Below are 17,467 nucleotides of genomic sequence, written 5' to 3'. Positions count from 1 at the left end.
AAATCCCCACTTCTCTGGCTGTTCCAGATGCCATCCAGGCTGGCTACAGAGAGTGGCACAGAGCTGGGGACACGGCAGCCCCCTCTCCCTGGGGTGACTTGGGGTCCTTGTGTGAAAAGCAGCTGGCCAGACACCACTCAGAGGGCTGCTGCAATTAAGGTGGATCTCTCTGTCTCTCAGGAAGGTTACCTGCTTGAATTATTTCTAAAACAATTTGATGCATGATTACTTTAAATATATAAATCTCTGCATGTCCTCCTGGAGGACAAGGTCTGGGAAAGAGTTTTAGGTCTGATAGTGCTTCACCCTGGCTCTGTCTCTGATGGGATTTGATTAGGTGGAGCAGGAAAGGCTGGCCTGGCATTTTGAAGTGTAATTCTGTGATGACAAAGGGCGTCAAAGAGGGCAGTTATGATTTATTGGTGCAGTTATCAATAAACAGTCATGTCAGGGAGAATTGATCTGACCATCTCAGCAGAAAGAGGTGAGCATGAAGAGACATACCAAGGATCAGGGAGCTCTGTAAAAAGTGATAACAGAGGTGGCTTTTGGCTGTCCCATCTCATCCAGGTCCTGGCCACCTTTGTGCTGTGCTTTGGGGGGCCAGGAGGGAGCCAGAGGGAAGCCATGGTGTGGCTTCTGACTTTGTGGCACTGACAGCCAAGTGCTGCTTTGATCCCTTCAGCTTGGTGTAAATAGAAACTTACATACATTTATCCAATGCTTTCTTCTTTGTTTTCCTGGATCATCCTTCTGGGTTGAGCAGAAGGATCTACTGCAAAACAGCAGGATTGTCACCCCTCATGGCAAGAGCAGATATCAATGATATTTCCTGCCCAAGCATATTTCTGTAATTCATATTGTCTTGTTCTGCTAGCTGCAAAATGTGAGTTATAACTGCACAAATGCATTTGACAGGTATTTTTCTATTGTACTGGTAATACTGGTGTTTAAAGCATTTAATCATTTTTATTTAAGAACTGTAGCTATTTCAGTAATACAACAGCAGTGCTGCTTGGCCAACCTGCAAGTCCAGGCATAGGAATAGATGTATTTCCCCTTCAGTGCTGCCAGGACTCTTTAGAAGTGAAATAATGACCAAATATACATGCAGTCACAAACCTGCAGAGTGCAAACAAGCTCAATGTGTTGGCTTTAAGAGGAAAAGTCAAACTGGGAAAAATAATTCTGCAGGCAGTGTCAGCCTGATGGTCTGAGTGACACTTTGTCAGAAGAGACCAGCTCCTTTGCCACGGCACATGTGCTTAGGTATCATTGCAAGTGATTTTCTTTGGTTCAGGGTTTATACTGAGAAAGAGAATGTGAAAATCTGCCCTGAATTGGGTATTTTAAACGTGATTTTTAAAGCTTGGGAAACAAATCTAAACTCTTTATAGCTGGGGAGGGGATGATGCAGTTTTCCCACAGCATGTGAGTGCCATCTAGCGTTGTGCATCCCCAGCCAGACCTTTCCCTGGCAACTCCTTGAAAAGACTTTCCTCAGCGCTGCCAGGGGACTGTGCACACCCCACTCCTCCAGGGCCCGGACTTCTCTGGGCCTGGGCTTGGTCTGCCCTGCAGAATTTTGGGTTTGGCACTGCTGGAAGCAGAGGCCATGTTTTTTTCCCCAGAGGTTAAGCTGTCCCTGTGCTGATGTCCCCACTGACTTGGGCATGGCTGGGAAGTGACTTGTGCCTCCAGGCTGCAGGCAGGGTCAGGAAGGCAGGGCTGCCTGGGGGTTCCTCTGCCTGCTCAGAGGACATGGCCAAGGCCATCAAAGAGCCACACTTCCCTGTGCTGGTAATACATTACTGACAAGCTGTTGAGCATCTTTAAAGAAAGATATATAGGAGGAGGAATATAAAGTAACTGTAAAAATGTACTAGATTAACAAGAGAACATTTACTGACCACATTGTCAGAAGTTTCAACTCTTTCCAGGGCCTGCAGAGCACATTGGGGTATTTACCCCTTCCCAGCAGGAGGGTGGGGATGAGGGAAGCTGGGGATCAGGTCCACTGTATTTCTTAATGTTCCAGTGCAGAGCTCTTCAGTCACCAAGTAAAAGAGTAGGTGCAAATGTCAGGACTGAGAATTAAGTGGAGAGCTAAGCAACCTGCCTGCAGAGAATGGATTCTCTCATTCACTTTACTCTGGAGAGCAGAAAGCAGCTGCAGGTGGTATTAAATCCCATTGGTCTCAGTGGATTGCAGTCTAAGCTGTTACTGTAGGCCAGAGCATTGAAGAAAAAACCTAGCTCTTAGAGTGAGGCACTGTTCATTCTGTTTGTTTTCTCTCAGCTATTTAGAAAAGCTTCATATTTTCTCCTTCTGTTTTTCAGCTTGTAGCACTCCTCCGGTCAACATGAAAGTGCAGCCTGTGAACAGGACAGCACTACTGGTGACCTGGAACCAGCCAGAAACCATTTACCACCCTCCAATCATGAACTACATGATCTCATACAGCTGGACTAAAAATGAAGATGAAAAGGAGAAGACTTTCACCAAGGATAGTGACAAGGACCTGGTAAAAGCACAGCATCAACCCCAGACATATGTATCAAGCTACCCTAATGTTGTTATTTTCTTGGTAGAAGGGGTAGAGGAGGAAAGCAGTTGTTACCTTACAGGCAGGCTAATGTTTGGCCCACGATGAATTGCTATTTAAATGTTCAGCATTAGCTGAACCTTGTCTAACAGGCTACCCAAACACTGGAGTGTGAATTTATAGTTTATGTGAGTGCATGAAGGACTGAATCTGCAGACACTTTTTCATGTAGTGTTGCTGAGAAGCAGCTGGCTCGGGAAATGGTGAGGCTCTGAATACCTTTTGGCTTGAGTTCAACTTACAGATTTTCACATTAAAAGTCTGATCCCCCAAAATCTGTTCCTGGGCTCAGGCATTTCACTGTGCACAGCCCCTTGCAGGCTTTGGAGCAGTTTCTGGCAGTAAGTGCTGCCAGAGGCAGGAGTTGCATAGTCAGGGCTTGAAGATTATTTTGGAGTGGCCCTGTACAAGCACTGCCTACATCTGGCAGTGTGAGAAAAAGAGAGAAGAGCAAGACAGTTCCAGCACAGATGGAAACACTGCTCTATCTCCTCCATTTAGGATTTCATCTGCTTGTCATTCTTGTCTAAGTGGAAGCAAGTATTGTACTGGTCCTTAACATTCTCTGCATATAAAACCAGAGTGACATATTCAGGTTTGAAAGGCCTCCATTTATTGTTAATCAAAGAAAGCCTCTAGAATAATGAAATCAGTAATTGTATATGCACATGAAAAATGCAGCAGCACAGTGTTATTCCTAATGACTGTTACCATATTTTTTTTTTCAAATACGCAGTCCTCTGGGCCCATTCAATCAGTTATACAATAATACTTCTCTTATTCCCTTAGATGAAGCTTCTTTTACTTCATTTCCATTTATATTTCCAATTTCCCCACTAGACATTGTTATCTGGGTCACATTAGGGAACAATCTGCCTCATGAAATCAGAAAGGAATCCATTGAAAGGCACCCAAGGTTATGATGTATTGTAACCTCTCTCTTGTCATAATTTCACACTCTTAAGGGAGATTTTTTTAATCAGGTATAAGGAGGAGAGCCTTAATCAGCAAAAATGAGGTGGGCACCATGAAAGCATCCTGTTTTATGTAATAGAAATAACTACAAGTGCAAGGGTTGTGATGGAGTGATAGCTTGGAAATAAATTGCAGTGAGACCTTGTGCTGTTCAGCAGAGGTTTGGGTTAAGACAACAATGACATCTTAGTCTATTTTAGGGGCAGAGAAGAGGAAACCCATTTTCAGAGGAAAGTGAAGATTGTTTTCAGTGCTCTGGCAGATACAGCTGGGCTGTCCCATCTTGAGTCAGAGCTAGACAGTGTTCTGCTGTAGAGATAACAAGTATTTCAAGTGACTCATGTAGCTACTGATGTGATTGTGGACTAAGCCAACTCTCAGGTTTAGGAGCAAGCAGGGATATCCCAGCCCAGGATGCTCAGCCATCAGGTTGCATAGCACACCAGCATAAATTGCCTGAGCTTGTTTGTAGCAAAATAGTCAGTTTGAATATGCAGTGACTTTTCTGGGCTTATCCTGTGTTTGGGTCATGGATCTCTACCTAAAAAAAAATCCTCTTATAATTGCTATAAAGGTGAATGACTTGAGTTTTAAGTTTTTCTGAGGAGAGCAGAGACATTGAGGCATGAGGGCTGTCATGAGAACAGATGTGGGACATGTTCATTTCTTTCTCATGAGCAGAGTCTGCAGTGTCTGGGTGCATCCCTTCAGCCTTGCCCTCCCCAGGGAACCACTGAATATTTCTGTGTAGAAATATAGCTTGTCTTACATGGCATAAATGTTCTGTGTTAGAACTATGCTTTATATGTTTCAAACTGATCTTGGACAGTACTGTGGGGGTAAAAAACTGAATAATATCTATTTTTTTTAAACAGAAGGCCATCATTAGCCATGTCTCACCTGACATCCTTTATCTGTTCAGAGTTCAAGCAGTTTGCCGAAATGAAATGCGTAGTGACTTTAGCCAGACTATGCTCTTTCAAGGTAAAAAAAACCACATACAAATTTTTACATTAAACTATTCTTTGTTTGTTTAATTTTAATTTTTTTTTTTTTTGTAGAGTGCAATGTGGTGTGAAGTTATTTCAGAAGATATTTGAATGCATGTAGACAATGCTAATTTCATATTGTGGCAAATGACTTGATCTGAATCTCATTTCCAGTGAGGAGGGTTTGCCTACACCTCTCACTGTCAGGTTTTGTCGTGTTTTAGGAGAATTTAGAGCTTTTCTTGGTACTTTGTTTTCTGAAACAAATTCATCAGAGACTGCTTACGCATCAGAGGCAAAGCTCTAACAGAATGTGAGTCTGATCAGTGTCTGGTTTATGTAAAGAGGAAAGGAGATCAGTCCTACCTTGACAACCACATGTGGAGGCATCCAGGTTTTACCATGCACACAACCTCAGTGATTTCCAAAACATACATATTTAAAGAAAATCAAAAGAACTAGATGATAAGCTGTCCTTTGTCATAGATTTCATTTTAAGTTTATTGGAGAAATCTGGTAAAGCTGAGATTTGGTAGAAGAACTTGATTATTTTAGAGTTTTTTAAGTGCTAATGTTTTGCTCCTTCTTGGGAACTTATTATGACATTTTTTATTAAGTAGGGCAAATTTTGCCTCTGATGAGAGCATTCCCTCCCAGTTCAGCTTATAGATGCATAAACCTCAAAATGGGTAATGGAAGAATAAACAAGCAGAGAGTTAAAAGTTTAAATCCTTAGGAAGAAGCAAAGAGTTGTCACTTGGATCTGATGCTGTATATGGAACAAAATAACACGGGCATTTTTTAGTGTCATTTTCAGAAAGTATGGGGGGTTTGATCCTGCTTTGCTAGCACTTAGTGTCTGAGGGATGTCAAGCTATGGACATGGTTCAGTTCTGTTGTGGTGGCAGAGAGAGCAGGATCAGACAAGTGTCCTGTCCAAGTCACAACTCATGTGGAGCTCTGTTCTTGGCACCTCACCACGGTGTTTTAGGGTTCACTTTTAAGTGCAAGGCAGAAGTTAGAAACTGATGTATTGCTTAGCTTTTACTGGATGATGGAATGGAAAATTCTTTTAAGTTTGACTACAATAACTGTTTAATCACAGTTAGGAGCAGAGCATTACTGGCAGCTCTGTAGGAGATCCTTTGGAATCTCTAGCCCAGTATCCAATGCTGTGAAAGTGATACACACATCTGCAGTGGGAGCAGATGATGTGATTCCTCCTCCAAGTCCCCAAAAAGGAGCTGCTGTTCTAATCTCTGGCTGTACCCAATCTCTAACCTAAAAAATTAATCCACTCAAGCTTTCGAAACACTTATCAGAGGTTGATAGTAGTTGTAGTTCAGATATATAGCAATAAATGATAATATTGTAAGGACAGAAAAAAGCTATTATCATCAAGCTACTCTTGCTTCCTGTGTAAGTCAGGCTATTTCATCCAGCTTGGGATTGAAGGAGAGAATTTGTTTTCTATCAGTAAGAATTTGTCAGTAAGCTGGCATTGCCAGGCCTGGGTAATTAAAGGCAGGTAAGTCTGTGTTTAGACACAAGCGCAGAGTGAGTGAGTAATGCTCAAAGAGCTGAGTTCCCTTTCCTCCAGGCTGAGCCCTGTACCTGCATTCTGCAGCCCCATGTTGAGCAGTGGTTTAGCAGTTGTTCCTCTGCCTCCTCCCCTGCCCTGATGTGCTGCTCTTCTTCCCTCCCCAGCTAACACCACTCGAATTTTCGAGGGGACCCGAATTGTGAAGACAGGAGTGGTAAGTGATGGATTTAAGGAACGGGGATTTGGGGACATTTCCCACCAGGTGGCAGCACGATGTTGGAAATCTGCAGGACCCAGCTCTCCTGGGGAAGGGGTGTCCAGACCTGTCACAGAAGGGTTTATAGCATAAAATGCAGTTCCAATATGAAATGGTTTTCTAGCTTCATGCTCTGACAGCCTTTGACCACTGGAGAATCAAGTCATAAAAGTTTTCCTCAATCTAAATTCAACCCATTTAGAGAGGATTTGTAAAATATTAATGATGACTGTGGAAATAAATTTAATATATTTTATTAACTGTATGAGCACAAGTATATGCAACAGAAATAAGGTCTGACACACAGCATCTTTGCTCTTCCAGTGCTTTAACGATACCTGTTACTGTGTGAATAAAGCCTGAACAATGTCTTTGTTTTATTTTAATTCAGGTGAGACTGTACCATGTCACTGAGGCCAACTTTTGTGTTCCAGAATCAGAAATGTTGGTACATTTACAGTAAAAGTGGAATACACTGTTTCAGTTTTGAAGCCATCTTATTAGTTTATTTAATATAAATAAACTATAAACTATCCATAACCTAAATTTCTTGGCATCTGCTGTACTGAGCTGTTCAGTCAGATTTATGGGCTGGATTCATACTATTGAATTTACTCTAAGTACATTGCTTCTGGTTTTATTCTGATCCAGTTTGATATACTCCCTAGTAAGCAAATAACATATACAAAGCTTGCATTTGAATGATTTATGTTTGTTTAATGATGTATAGAGGTATTCTAGATACATAAAATCTGCTGTCAAATTTTAATACTCAGTCCAGCTTTGAGACTGTTCATGCCAGCAAAAAGCAAATCTCACAGTGCCTTAGGGATTCAGATTGATAAGTACCTGAAAGTTTAGATGCTTATTTAAAGTTTTGGCTCGAAATCTCTAAAGCACAGGTTTTCATCTGAGATCTCAGGTTTTCTGTGATTGCAGCTGGTCAAAAATAATGTGAGAAAGCAGCCTTGCTTGGCTTGCTGCAGCATTTCAACTACACAGCTTGACTGAACCCGGGAATTGCAGAGAGGTGCAGAAATACTTTAAAGTTACAAATTTCAGTTTCCAAAATAAACATTTTACATTTTTTTCAATGTTCAGCAGCACCTGTTTAACCCTTTTTTGTCCTCATTTGGTGCGTACTTTTCCAGCTAAAAGGTCCTCCTGCTGATGGACTCAATAATGTGAGACATTTTTCAGTAATTCAGAGAGGAGGAATGGTCAGGTTGTCCAGAGGAACCGCTGACACAGCTCTTCCACAGAATTATTCCTTGTCTTTAGACAGTTCACTTCAGTCTCTTTTTCCACATGTAATTCTGGACTAGTTCTTTATGAACAGACCAAGGTTTAGTTCTTTATGTGTGTACAGAGGGGTTTTATTTACAGCAGAGCACACACAAGTGTACAGGACCCTCTTGCATGCAGTGGGTTGACATTTGAATAATATTGGCAGGGTGCAGAGGATGCAAAGTCCATAGTTCATCACCTGCTTTTTCTCAGTGAAGCAGGCACTGCCAGTCCTGCCTTTCATTCACTAGTGCTGGCCTGGGACGGTCCTGTGGATGTGGAAAACCTGGGTGTCACAGCCTGAAGGTCCTGGCAGATGTGGTGGTGGCTTGCTGAAGGGCTCCTGATGCTCTCCGAGTCCTTCAGGAGTGCCCAGATGGCCATGCTGCAGTTCTTTGCTAACAAGAGCAATGCCTCACAGCAACACCAGTCCTTATGAGAATAATCCTGATGGGTAAATTAAGGAAATAAAAATAGTATCCTTTGAGGCCCTCACAACGTGCGTGGGAAGAGCCAGAGTTCCTTGTCAGAGCAGCCCCAGCAGCCATGGATGCTCACGCTGGCAGCCATTATTTTGGGACAGCCGTTATGTAACACTGTATTTTTAAACTCCTGTCTTCTGAGGATTAAAGCACTGTGAGTAATGCAGCTGAACTCATTAAACTCCTTTACATTCTTCTCACCCCAAGAGGAAACGTTACTCACAAGTCAGTAGTGATGTGGGAGGAGAAGGTCTTGATGTAAAATCAAGATAAGGATAAAGAGGGTTTTAATGATGATGTGGTGAAGGTGGGGAGGTTTCCTCTCTTTGTGGTTTGCTGGTCGCTCTGTGGCATGTTCTGTCCTGGCTCAGCCTTTCAACCAGCTGGTCTTGGATCTCTGGTTATAGGAGACTAGCACATGTGTGAAATTGAGGGAAAAGCAAGAGAATGACCCCAAGTGGTATGTTGGGCCCCTGCTGATGCTTTCTGCTGTGTTTTCTTCCCCTCTGCTGCCGATGATCTCCTCAAGCCCACAGCATCTCCTGCCTCCTCAGCAGACATGGCTCCCATCAGCTCCGGCTCCTCCACCTGGACCTCCTCGGGGCTCCCCTTCTCCTTCGTGTCCATGGCCACGGGCATGGGCCCTTCCTCCAGCGGCAGCCAGGCCACCGTGGCCTCCGTGGTGACCAGCACCTTGCTGGCAGGGCTGGGCTTCAGCGGTGGGGGCATCTCCTCCTTCCCCAGCAGCGTGTGGCCCACCCGGCTGCCCGCGGCCGCCGCCCCCAGCAAGCAGGCCGGCCGCGCCGTGGTGGCCACCACCGAGGCCGCCGCCGCCTCCCCAGGGCCGGAGCGGGACTCGGCTCTGACCAAGGATGGTGAGGGAGCTGAGGAGGGGGAGAAGGATGAAAAGAGTGAAAGCGAGGACGGGGAGCGGGAGCACGAGGAAGAGGAAGAGAAGGATGCTGAAAAGAAGGAGAAGAGCAGGGCGACGGCAGCCTCAGAGGCACGCAACAGCACAGAGGCCAGCGTGGCTGTGGCTTCCCCCAACAGGACTGCTGAGGAAGAAGGAAATAAAACCCTACCGGGAGAAGTGCCAAACCAAAACGTTGCCCCCACGGCTGGAGGTGTGGAGAAGGAGAGCTCTGCCGAAGCCGACACTCAGCCCCAGCTGCTCCCTTCCACCCAAGTGCCACCAGCGTTCACCGACGAACTGGACCCGGGCAAGATCCCAAGAAGACCAGAGACAACAAGAAATCCTCCTCCAAAGATGGACAGGTTTCCAGAGGAGCATCCCTCAGATAACAAATTCATCACCATTAACCCAGGTGAGTGATCTTCTGGGAAACCGTTTTTACCATGTAAGTGTTGGAAAACAACACAATCCAAATTCCTCACTGATTTCCAGTAGATACAGCATTTTTGTGGTGTCTGGCTACATCTGAGTGGTGGGTTGTCACAGGACCCAACCCCACAACTTGTTACTGGGGGGGAGGGCAGAGTGGAAAGGAATATCCATTTATTGGGACAGATTCATGGTCCTTGTAGCTTATTGGAAGAGAAAATCTGGAAAAATTTTCATTCCCAACATGCTACATCAAGAACTTTATTGAGAAAGGGAGGGAATGCAATGAACTATAGTTGTGAAATTATTTTGGAAGAGCAGCTGCTGTGCTGAACTGGCATTTCATAGGAAGTTTGGTATATGTGCTTCTCGCTAATTTAGTTTATCTGCAGGATTCTCCCTGACTGGGCTTTGGGATATTCTTCCAAATCAAGGATCATTGCTGGTTTATTTCTCAACACAAAACCTACATGCTCTGATCTTCCAAAACAAGGCACCTTCTGTGGGGGAAAACAAAAAAAATCTTAACCAGGCAGAGTTCACCTATTTTCTGTTTGTCCTGATGAGAATTGCCAGTGCTCCTGTACACTCCAACTCTGGATGTATGTACCAGCTCCACAGTGTGTGCACAGCAAATAGAGCCTCTTGGAAGCCTGCCCAGGAGATCTGCATGTGCACCAAGCCTGGTGTGGTCAGGGTTTGCTGCACAGGCCTCTGCAAGCTCATGGTCCCTCATGGTGCTCCCACGGAATGTCCACACGTGTTCCTGCTTGGGGAGCTCCGGGCACTGGTGAGGAAAAATGCAGGAGGCACATGGAGTACATGGGGGTTTATTTTAGATTTATTTTGTTAGATTTAGCTTGCTATATTTATTAGACATTTATTGGAGTGATTATCTGTATTACCACAGCATTTATGAGATAGTGCACTTCTTTGTTTGTTGTTTCTGGGGTTTTTTTACTACTATTGTTTGTTTTGCTAATCTGTAGAGTGTTTTATAATTTTCTTTTTCCATCAAAGCTGCTCTAAAGTACTGTGGAAAAGCCTTGCATATTTATTTTTCCCTACATTGATAAACACAAAAATGCAGATATTGTGCATTCAGTTGTAGCTCAGAACCAATTTAAAAAACAAAACTAAATCCAGTCTTTAATAGCATTTGTTACAGAAATGCTGACCAGTCTGTAATGCTGTGAATCATAACTGTTCTTTCAGAGATCAGATTAACAATGCAGAAGCTGAGAAACCTGCAACAGGTTGTGCTGGTTTGGTTTTTTTTTTAAATACACTGCTCTTTTTCTTACTCCTCAGCTGGAAACCCTCAAAGGCCAGTGCTCCCACTGAATAAAGTCTGAGATGCCTGTCAGGCAGTTTCCAACCTGCCACTTGCCCTAATCACCTTTGGGTTAGGAAGGAGGCCTGTAAGGAGTGCTACCCTGTGAGAAGACACTTGGGAATGCAGGAGAAGGAGCTTTGCTGGATCTAGGTTACCAAAGACACAGGCTGGTGAATTAGACTAGCACAAAGCCTCAGACTAGTTGCTTCAGCTGAATTGTTTTCCCCAGTAACGTGGAAATTTGCAATTCATACAGACAGACCTGACCTAACTCATGCCAGGAGTTGAGTTCAGTGAAACTCCAGCCATAGCAAGACCTCTTCCTGTGAGAAAGGGCCTTAAAGGTTTTCCATAACAAGGTAAGCCTGAAATCAAGACAAGTGAAGCCAAGGGGGCATTGCCAGAAGTGTCTGAAAGGAGTCCTGAGCAGCAGCACAGCTAAGACTGTTAAGGCCACTTCCAAAGTAAGCAGAACGCATCTCTGCAGTTTACTCTGTCCCAATGTGAGGGCAGAAACATTTTTGGATGCATCTTTTCTCTTCTGCATCTTTTAAAAGCAGGTTTTTAAAAGCTGCCAAGGTTTCAAAAATGTTTTTGTGAGTAGAAAGTTTAATCATTTTAAAGAGTAGAAAATTGTTTCATAACAATGCACATTTGTAAAATTAATTATATAGCATCGAATTAGCAGTTGTAAGGAGATAACTGAAGAGGGAAGTACTCATGAGTGTGCATGATTAGAGGAGAACAGGGAACTCATGAGAAATTACAGGGAAAGTGCGAGGCCAATTAGTGCAGCAAGGCTCATTTTCTTTTAGTGCTTACTTCACACATACATACACACACACACCTCTCCTGAGGCCATGTCATTACTTTCCAAATGGCACTGGCCTCTTTCTGACTGTGGTATTGGCCAATGCTAATGATTTTCTCCTGTCACTGAATGCTTGCTTGCATTCTTCTCTTTCATTTCCCTGATCATCCTTTTCTCTGTTTTGGTGCCCACATTAGACTAATTGTACTTTTGAGCTGCAACTGTTACATACACAGCTGCTCAGCATTGTCCATGGCTCTGAAACCTGGAAATCAGAAAAACAGCAATTAAAATTACACTCTGACAAAAGAGGGAGGAAAAAAAAAAAAAAAGAAAAGTAGGGGGAAAAGATGGAACCCAAGATGATTCAGTTTAATCAGGCTAAAGCAGATACTATCCCACAGAATTTTGGTTGATTGTACCAGACAATTAAATAGGTCCTTTTTTTTTTTGCTGGAGTGAACGAGTAGGCTGTTGTAAGCAAAGTAATAGCTGTGGGGTAGGGGCAAAAGCCTGAGTGGTGAGCTGGCCCTGAGGACAGACAGATGGGTTTGACTCCTCATCCAAATTTCAGCCAGCTCCCGCATCCCTCAGTGTTCACCCACCTCTGCTGAGTTCCTCCCATGAGAGGAGGCATTTTAGAGACAGAGAGATCTTGATGTGCAGGGTTAAATTTCAAGCCTGATGTATGCATTTAACAAAGACTGACTATTGGATTTTAGAGCAGTCTTTGCCAGGTCTGAGGTTACAAAAGCCTTTTAGGGATTACCTCATTAGCATAATTAAACATCTGTGTAATTCTTCTCCATCTGCAGCAAGGATTATTAAGCTGTATTTTCATGTGGCACTTCAGCCATTTTCACACAGAATCACAGAGTGCATAAAGTTGGGAAGGACCACTGGAATCAGCTAGTCCAGTCTCCTTGCTCCAGAAGGATTCCCTGTGCACCTTAATCAGGATGGTGTCCAGACAGCTTTTACATGGTAGCTTATGAGAGCAAACAGCAGAATAGCTTGAAAATAAAAGAATTGAATTATTTAATACCTGCAAACTATGAATTTCAGATATAGGATTAAATATGATTGGCATCTGTTACAAAGCAGTGAAAAGCCATGCTTAGTAGTGCCCAGCCTGTAAGCCTGAATGTTGCAAGAGTGCCTTGAAGAAATAGGAGGTAACAGCTGCACCATGGTACAAGCTTGTATCAAAGGTAATACTTTTTTAAGAAACATGGGTTTGCCTTTTCATCATTTAATAATATGGCCCATATTATTTTCCATAATTAATTAATACCTTTGTATAAGTTCATAACTTCATTTACTCAAGGGAAAGATGAGCAAGCTGACTTTCTCTTTCTCAGACCCTGTGGTCTGAGGCAGTTCAGCAGCAGGGCTTTTCTTTGGTTAATGGTATCTGAAATGGTACAACAAACAGAACTTTGTCCTGGCAGTTTGTGCAATGGCAAGGAATGATAAAACTAGATAGGTTATATAGTACAGCTATGGTTGCTTATTATAGCAAGCAGTGTTACTTAAGGGAAATAAACATGTTTCTTTTCTCAGGAACCATTTTCCAAGAATACGCAGGAAAAAAAGCACATTTCACAAACTCTAGAATGCTTCTTTCTTACCTTGACCTTTTTGCAAGAATTGCACTGCCAGAGCCTCCCTGGCTGCCTGATGCCATCCAGTACTCCCTGTGCCAGGGCTCATCCATCCAGTGCCTGGGGGGAGCTGCTGGATGGGTGGTTCACAGAAGTTATGGACTTTTCCAGACGCAGGAGTAGATTTAGTAGTGCCGGGGTTTGGATCATGTGGGACCTCCTGAAAGAGATATGCTGTAATAATTTTTATTCCTTCCTACTGGGATGAATTCCAAGCCAGTAAAAGGCAAACTGAATTAATTCAACGAAGGCATATGCCACTGGAAACTGTTTACATTTCTTAGCAAAAATGGAGTTTCCTAGTCCGTTTTTTAAGCTTCCCCCATCCCCTGCCAAGTACAGCTTATGGTGGGCACTGTTACAAGGATACGCTGTTGACACTACCAGGGCTTGACATTCTTGCTTTGGAAAAGAATGAAATGGTGACTATTTTTTTATTTCTTACTGTTTTGTTATATGGGAGAACAGGAAATTGTAGGGACCCAGATCTGTCTTTTTGTGTGTGTGTGTGTTTTCATTTCATCTTTTTCCAGCATGCTGGCTTTTCTTAGGCTATTTTGCCATGACACTCAAGACAGACACCAGCTCTCCAGCTGCACTGCTCTACCTCTGGCCCCAGCTGCCATTCTTGTACAAGTTTTACTGGCACTGGTTTGTTTAAGCTCTCCCAACACGTTACTTAAACAGTGGAAAACACCTTAGACTTTTTCTTCAAAGCCAGCAGAGGAACCGTGTCTTTTCTTCTGAAGCACATCACTGCTTGAGCATTCCCAACTGGAATTTCAGGGCCAGCCATCAGCGTTAGGGAATGGCAGTTGCTATTCTGGCACTCAGCAAACTGAGCACTTTCTTCTCCTCACATCTGTGGTACAGAGAGTTGGCAGGGGCAGATTTGTGTGTTCTCCACACTAGACTGACTAAGAGGAGCATCGTGAGCACTGCAGAATTTAACAGTGTGCATTGGGACTCCAGCCCATGCTGTGCTTACAATGGAATTGAATTTTCTTCCCATGCAAACAGAAACATATGGTTTTGTGTTGAAAGATGTGGAGGTGAAACTAAACAGAATATTGTCATTGGAGAGAACTGAAACAACACCCTAATGGATATGAGGTGGTGGGACTATTTGGCTCGCCTACAAAGTTTCATTACATCACATGGTTTTTTGATTTGTCCCTTTTACTATTCTGATTAGTAACACCTCACAGGCTTACTCTTTTTCCTGCTCTTAAATTATTTGAAATGCACTGGTAATAACTGATGCTTCAAGACTTAGCATTTCATAAGTTTGGCAAATACAGAGAATAAGCATTTGCTCTAATTTGGGGGTTGCTCTTTTCCTTATTCTTTGCTAGTCAAGGAACTCAAAGATGTTCAATCAAAGTGCACCTTCACTTCCCCCAAACATCCTTCTGATTAGCACATCATTTAGGCTGCTTGCTAAAGGGCATTACCTCTATCAGCCTAGTTCTCAAAACTAGGAAGATTTCTTGCTGGGCTTGCAGCAGCCTGCAGCCTTGCTGTGTTTTCAGCAGTCAGGCAAAAGCATTTACAATTAACCTTTACTTCCACGTTAGTTGAATTTTACTCCTGCCTATGGAGGAGTATAATCTAAATGCTATTAAAATAGAGTATGACTTCATGTTATGTGACATCTGGTGACTTCCAATTATCTGTGTTTTGCCTGCCTATGGTGAAAAGGCAATTATGTTCTTCTGGTAGGATTTGCAGCAGTTTTGGAAGCTATGATAATACAATACTGAGTGAGGGCAAGGAAACATGTTGGTAAGGAAAGACTCACACAGGCTTAAAAGTAGAAGTCAAGTGTGCATGTTTCAATCCTCCTTGAAATCTGAAGCTGTTTGTACTAATCCTTTCCCATTATGTCCTGTTGACAGGTATTGATCAACCACGGCCTGTTTGTTAGGAAACATGAATAAGATATGGAATCCGCTTCTGCATTTTTCTTTTATCATTCTGTCTAAACCAATTTATTCATCAAGTCTACAGGAATTTGCACAAATTAGAGGTCTTTTGAAATACACTGGTGCAGTGTCCATGCTCACTGGCTCCAGTACTTGCAGAACTTGTAGATATTCCTCTTATATATGATACAATAATTTTAGTGAGATGTCATGCAAAAAGTGAAGCAGAGTTAAGTCAGCCAGATCTCAGGGTATTGACGAACTTTAATTTTGTTCAAAAGCTGTGGCATAATGATTTCTTCTGTCAGTTACAACACATCCTATCCATTCATTCATCCACCCATCTTGACAATCCATATGCTAAAAAGTGCTTTCGTATGCAGTAACCCACCAGATTGTGACAATTCTGCAAATGATGTGACATGACACCCAACATGTTGAGGATTTTTTATTTTAAGATGGTAACCAAGAAATTTATTTCTAAAGCTAAGTATTACACAGAGCTTTGCAAACAGGGCTGTCCTGCACTGTTGAGAAACAGAGTACATTTATCTGCAAACACTGGTGACAGAGCACAGCATTGGCTCAGGGGGATACTCTACATCTGATAATAGGTGCTTGCACGAAAGAGCCCTAAAAGTGTCTAAGAGACCGTAATTACAGGCAGTAGTAAAATCCTAGCCATATGTGGCAATAAACACCATACTTCTGTGCTCTCATGTCTCAGACTGAAGACAAATGGAGTCCCACCCTGCAGTTAGAGGATCTCTGCTCTGTTTACTCATAGCATGTAAAAGGGATAAGCTATTTGTTTTGTTTACATTTTTCCACACAGTAATTCTTTTTTACACCCAGTGATTTGTTTTGTTATGTGTTCAACACACAGCTGGCAAGAACAGCTCCAGCATGGCCACAAGACCTTCTCCTGGTAAAATGGAATGGATCATCCCACTCATTGTGGTCTCAGCACTGACCTTCGTGTGCCTCATCCTTCTCATCGCTGTGCTTGTCTACTGGAGGTGAGCCTGTTTCCTTACCAATGAAACTGATTAGGATTTGAAACACATTCCAGGTGTTTTTAATGTGGTCCTGTGTTTTGTTATTTTATTAGAAGTTACGGTGATAGATGCGCTAGATAGTTCTCTGGGTGCTAGAACAGCTTTGTTGGTTAACTATTCAGCTGTCTTAAATACTGATTTTTATGTCATGAAAATGAGCTTGGTACAGTTCTACCAATGGTAGAGCCAGCTGTAATGGTGACAAATACTGGGGACAAATAGTCCCTCTGAAGTAGCTATAAAAATTATCTTTGTCTTGGCCTTCAGGAAAGGTGGTTGTGGTAGAAAATCCCAGTTAGACTGGCCTTGGTTTCATGGGTGTCTTTGCCACAAACCTCCTCTGTAATCTTATGCAGTTCTTTCTTTCCTTTGACTGTACTTCAAGAAAGTGGGGTAAGCTTGTTTCACATTCCACAGGCATGCTCTCTAGTATTGGTGAAGAGGTCAGAAGCGCACCCTGCAAGGTCTTGAAAGTTAAGAGTGCCTCTTATAAAGAGATGCTGTCATTCACACCAGTGGGCATTGGTTCAGTGGTGGAGACCAGGTTTAGCATCAACAAATCCCCTTCCATTTGATTTAGAGTAAACAAAACCTGCAGCACCTGCTCATGTCAAAATCAGAACCCAGAGGCACCTCATTTGTCTGGAAGTTAACATTAACCAGGGATAAGCCACATACAAGGTATTTAGGAATGATTTGAAAATCTGATTAGCTGGGATAAAGTAGCTTTGGTGGGAAATACCAGCCCATTGGTCATTATATTTACAAAATCCATTTCAAATGTACCAAGCTATTTTTCAGTACACCCATTTTGCTGACGATTAGTTGGCCCAATTGTTCAGGCTGAGAAGGTTTAAAAGAATTAATAAGTAGATGGCAATAGTCTTGTGAAAATAATTTCCATTAACATTTGTAAGTAATTAACATCATTGCAGTAAGATGGTGAATAAAAATTGCAGTGGTATATGCACAAAAGCTGAAATAGGAAAGGTTCTAAAGATCCCATTGTATCATCCTGTTTTTCAATATATATTGTCTTTATTTGAAGTACTAAACTTGGTGAAATTCACAGGCAAGTTCTGGAAGGATTTGGTATATCTCAAAACACTGGGATGAAGGATTAATAGTATTTATCTAGTGTTGATACAAAATGCTCTTCTAAGGCAGAAAGGTTTTGAAATGCAATGCTAAGA

General features: G+C 42.7%; 1 protein-coding gene across 1 annotated transcript in view; it reads left to right on the top strand.

The window, feature by feature from the left end:
- Nucleotides 1-17,467, top strand: part of PTPRG (protein tyrosine phosphatase receptor type G) — a 383,561-nt gene that overhangs the window by 304,408 nt on the left and 61,686 nt on the right. The window contains exons 9-13 of the mRNA XM_030227885.2: nucleotides 2,341-2,525; nucleotides 4,457-4,565; nucleotides 6,278-6,327; nucleotides 8,668-9,463; nucleotides 16,103-16,235. Coding sequence (XP_030083745.2) covers nucleotides 2,341-2,525; nucleotides 4,457-4,565; nucleotides 6,278-6,327; nucleotides 8,668-9,463; nucleotides 16,103-16,235 — 1,273 coding nt within the window. The remainder of the gene's footprint in view (nucleotides 1-2,340; nucleotides 2,526-4,456; nucleotides 4,566-6,277; nucleotides 6,328-8,667; nucleotides 9,464-16,102; nucleotides 16,236-17,467) is intronic.

Source organism: Serinus canaria, chromosome 12 (genome assembly GCF_022539315.1).
Source record: "Serinus canaria isolate serCan28SL12 chromosome 12, serCan2020, whole genome shotgun sequence".
NCBI lineage: Eukaryota > Metazoa > Chordata > Aves > Passeriformes > Fringillidae > Serinus > Serinus canaria.
This window is presented reverse-complemented; position numbering and strand designations above follow the sequence as displayed.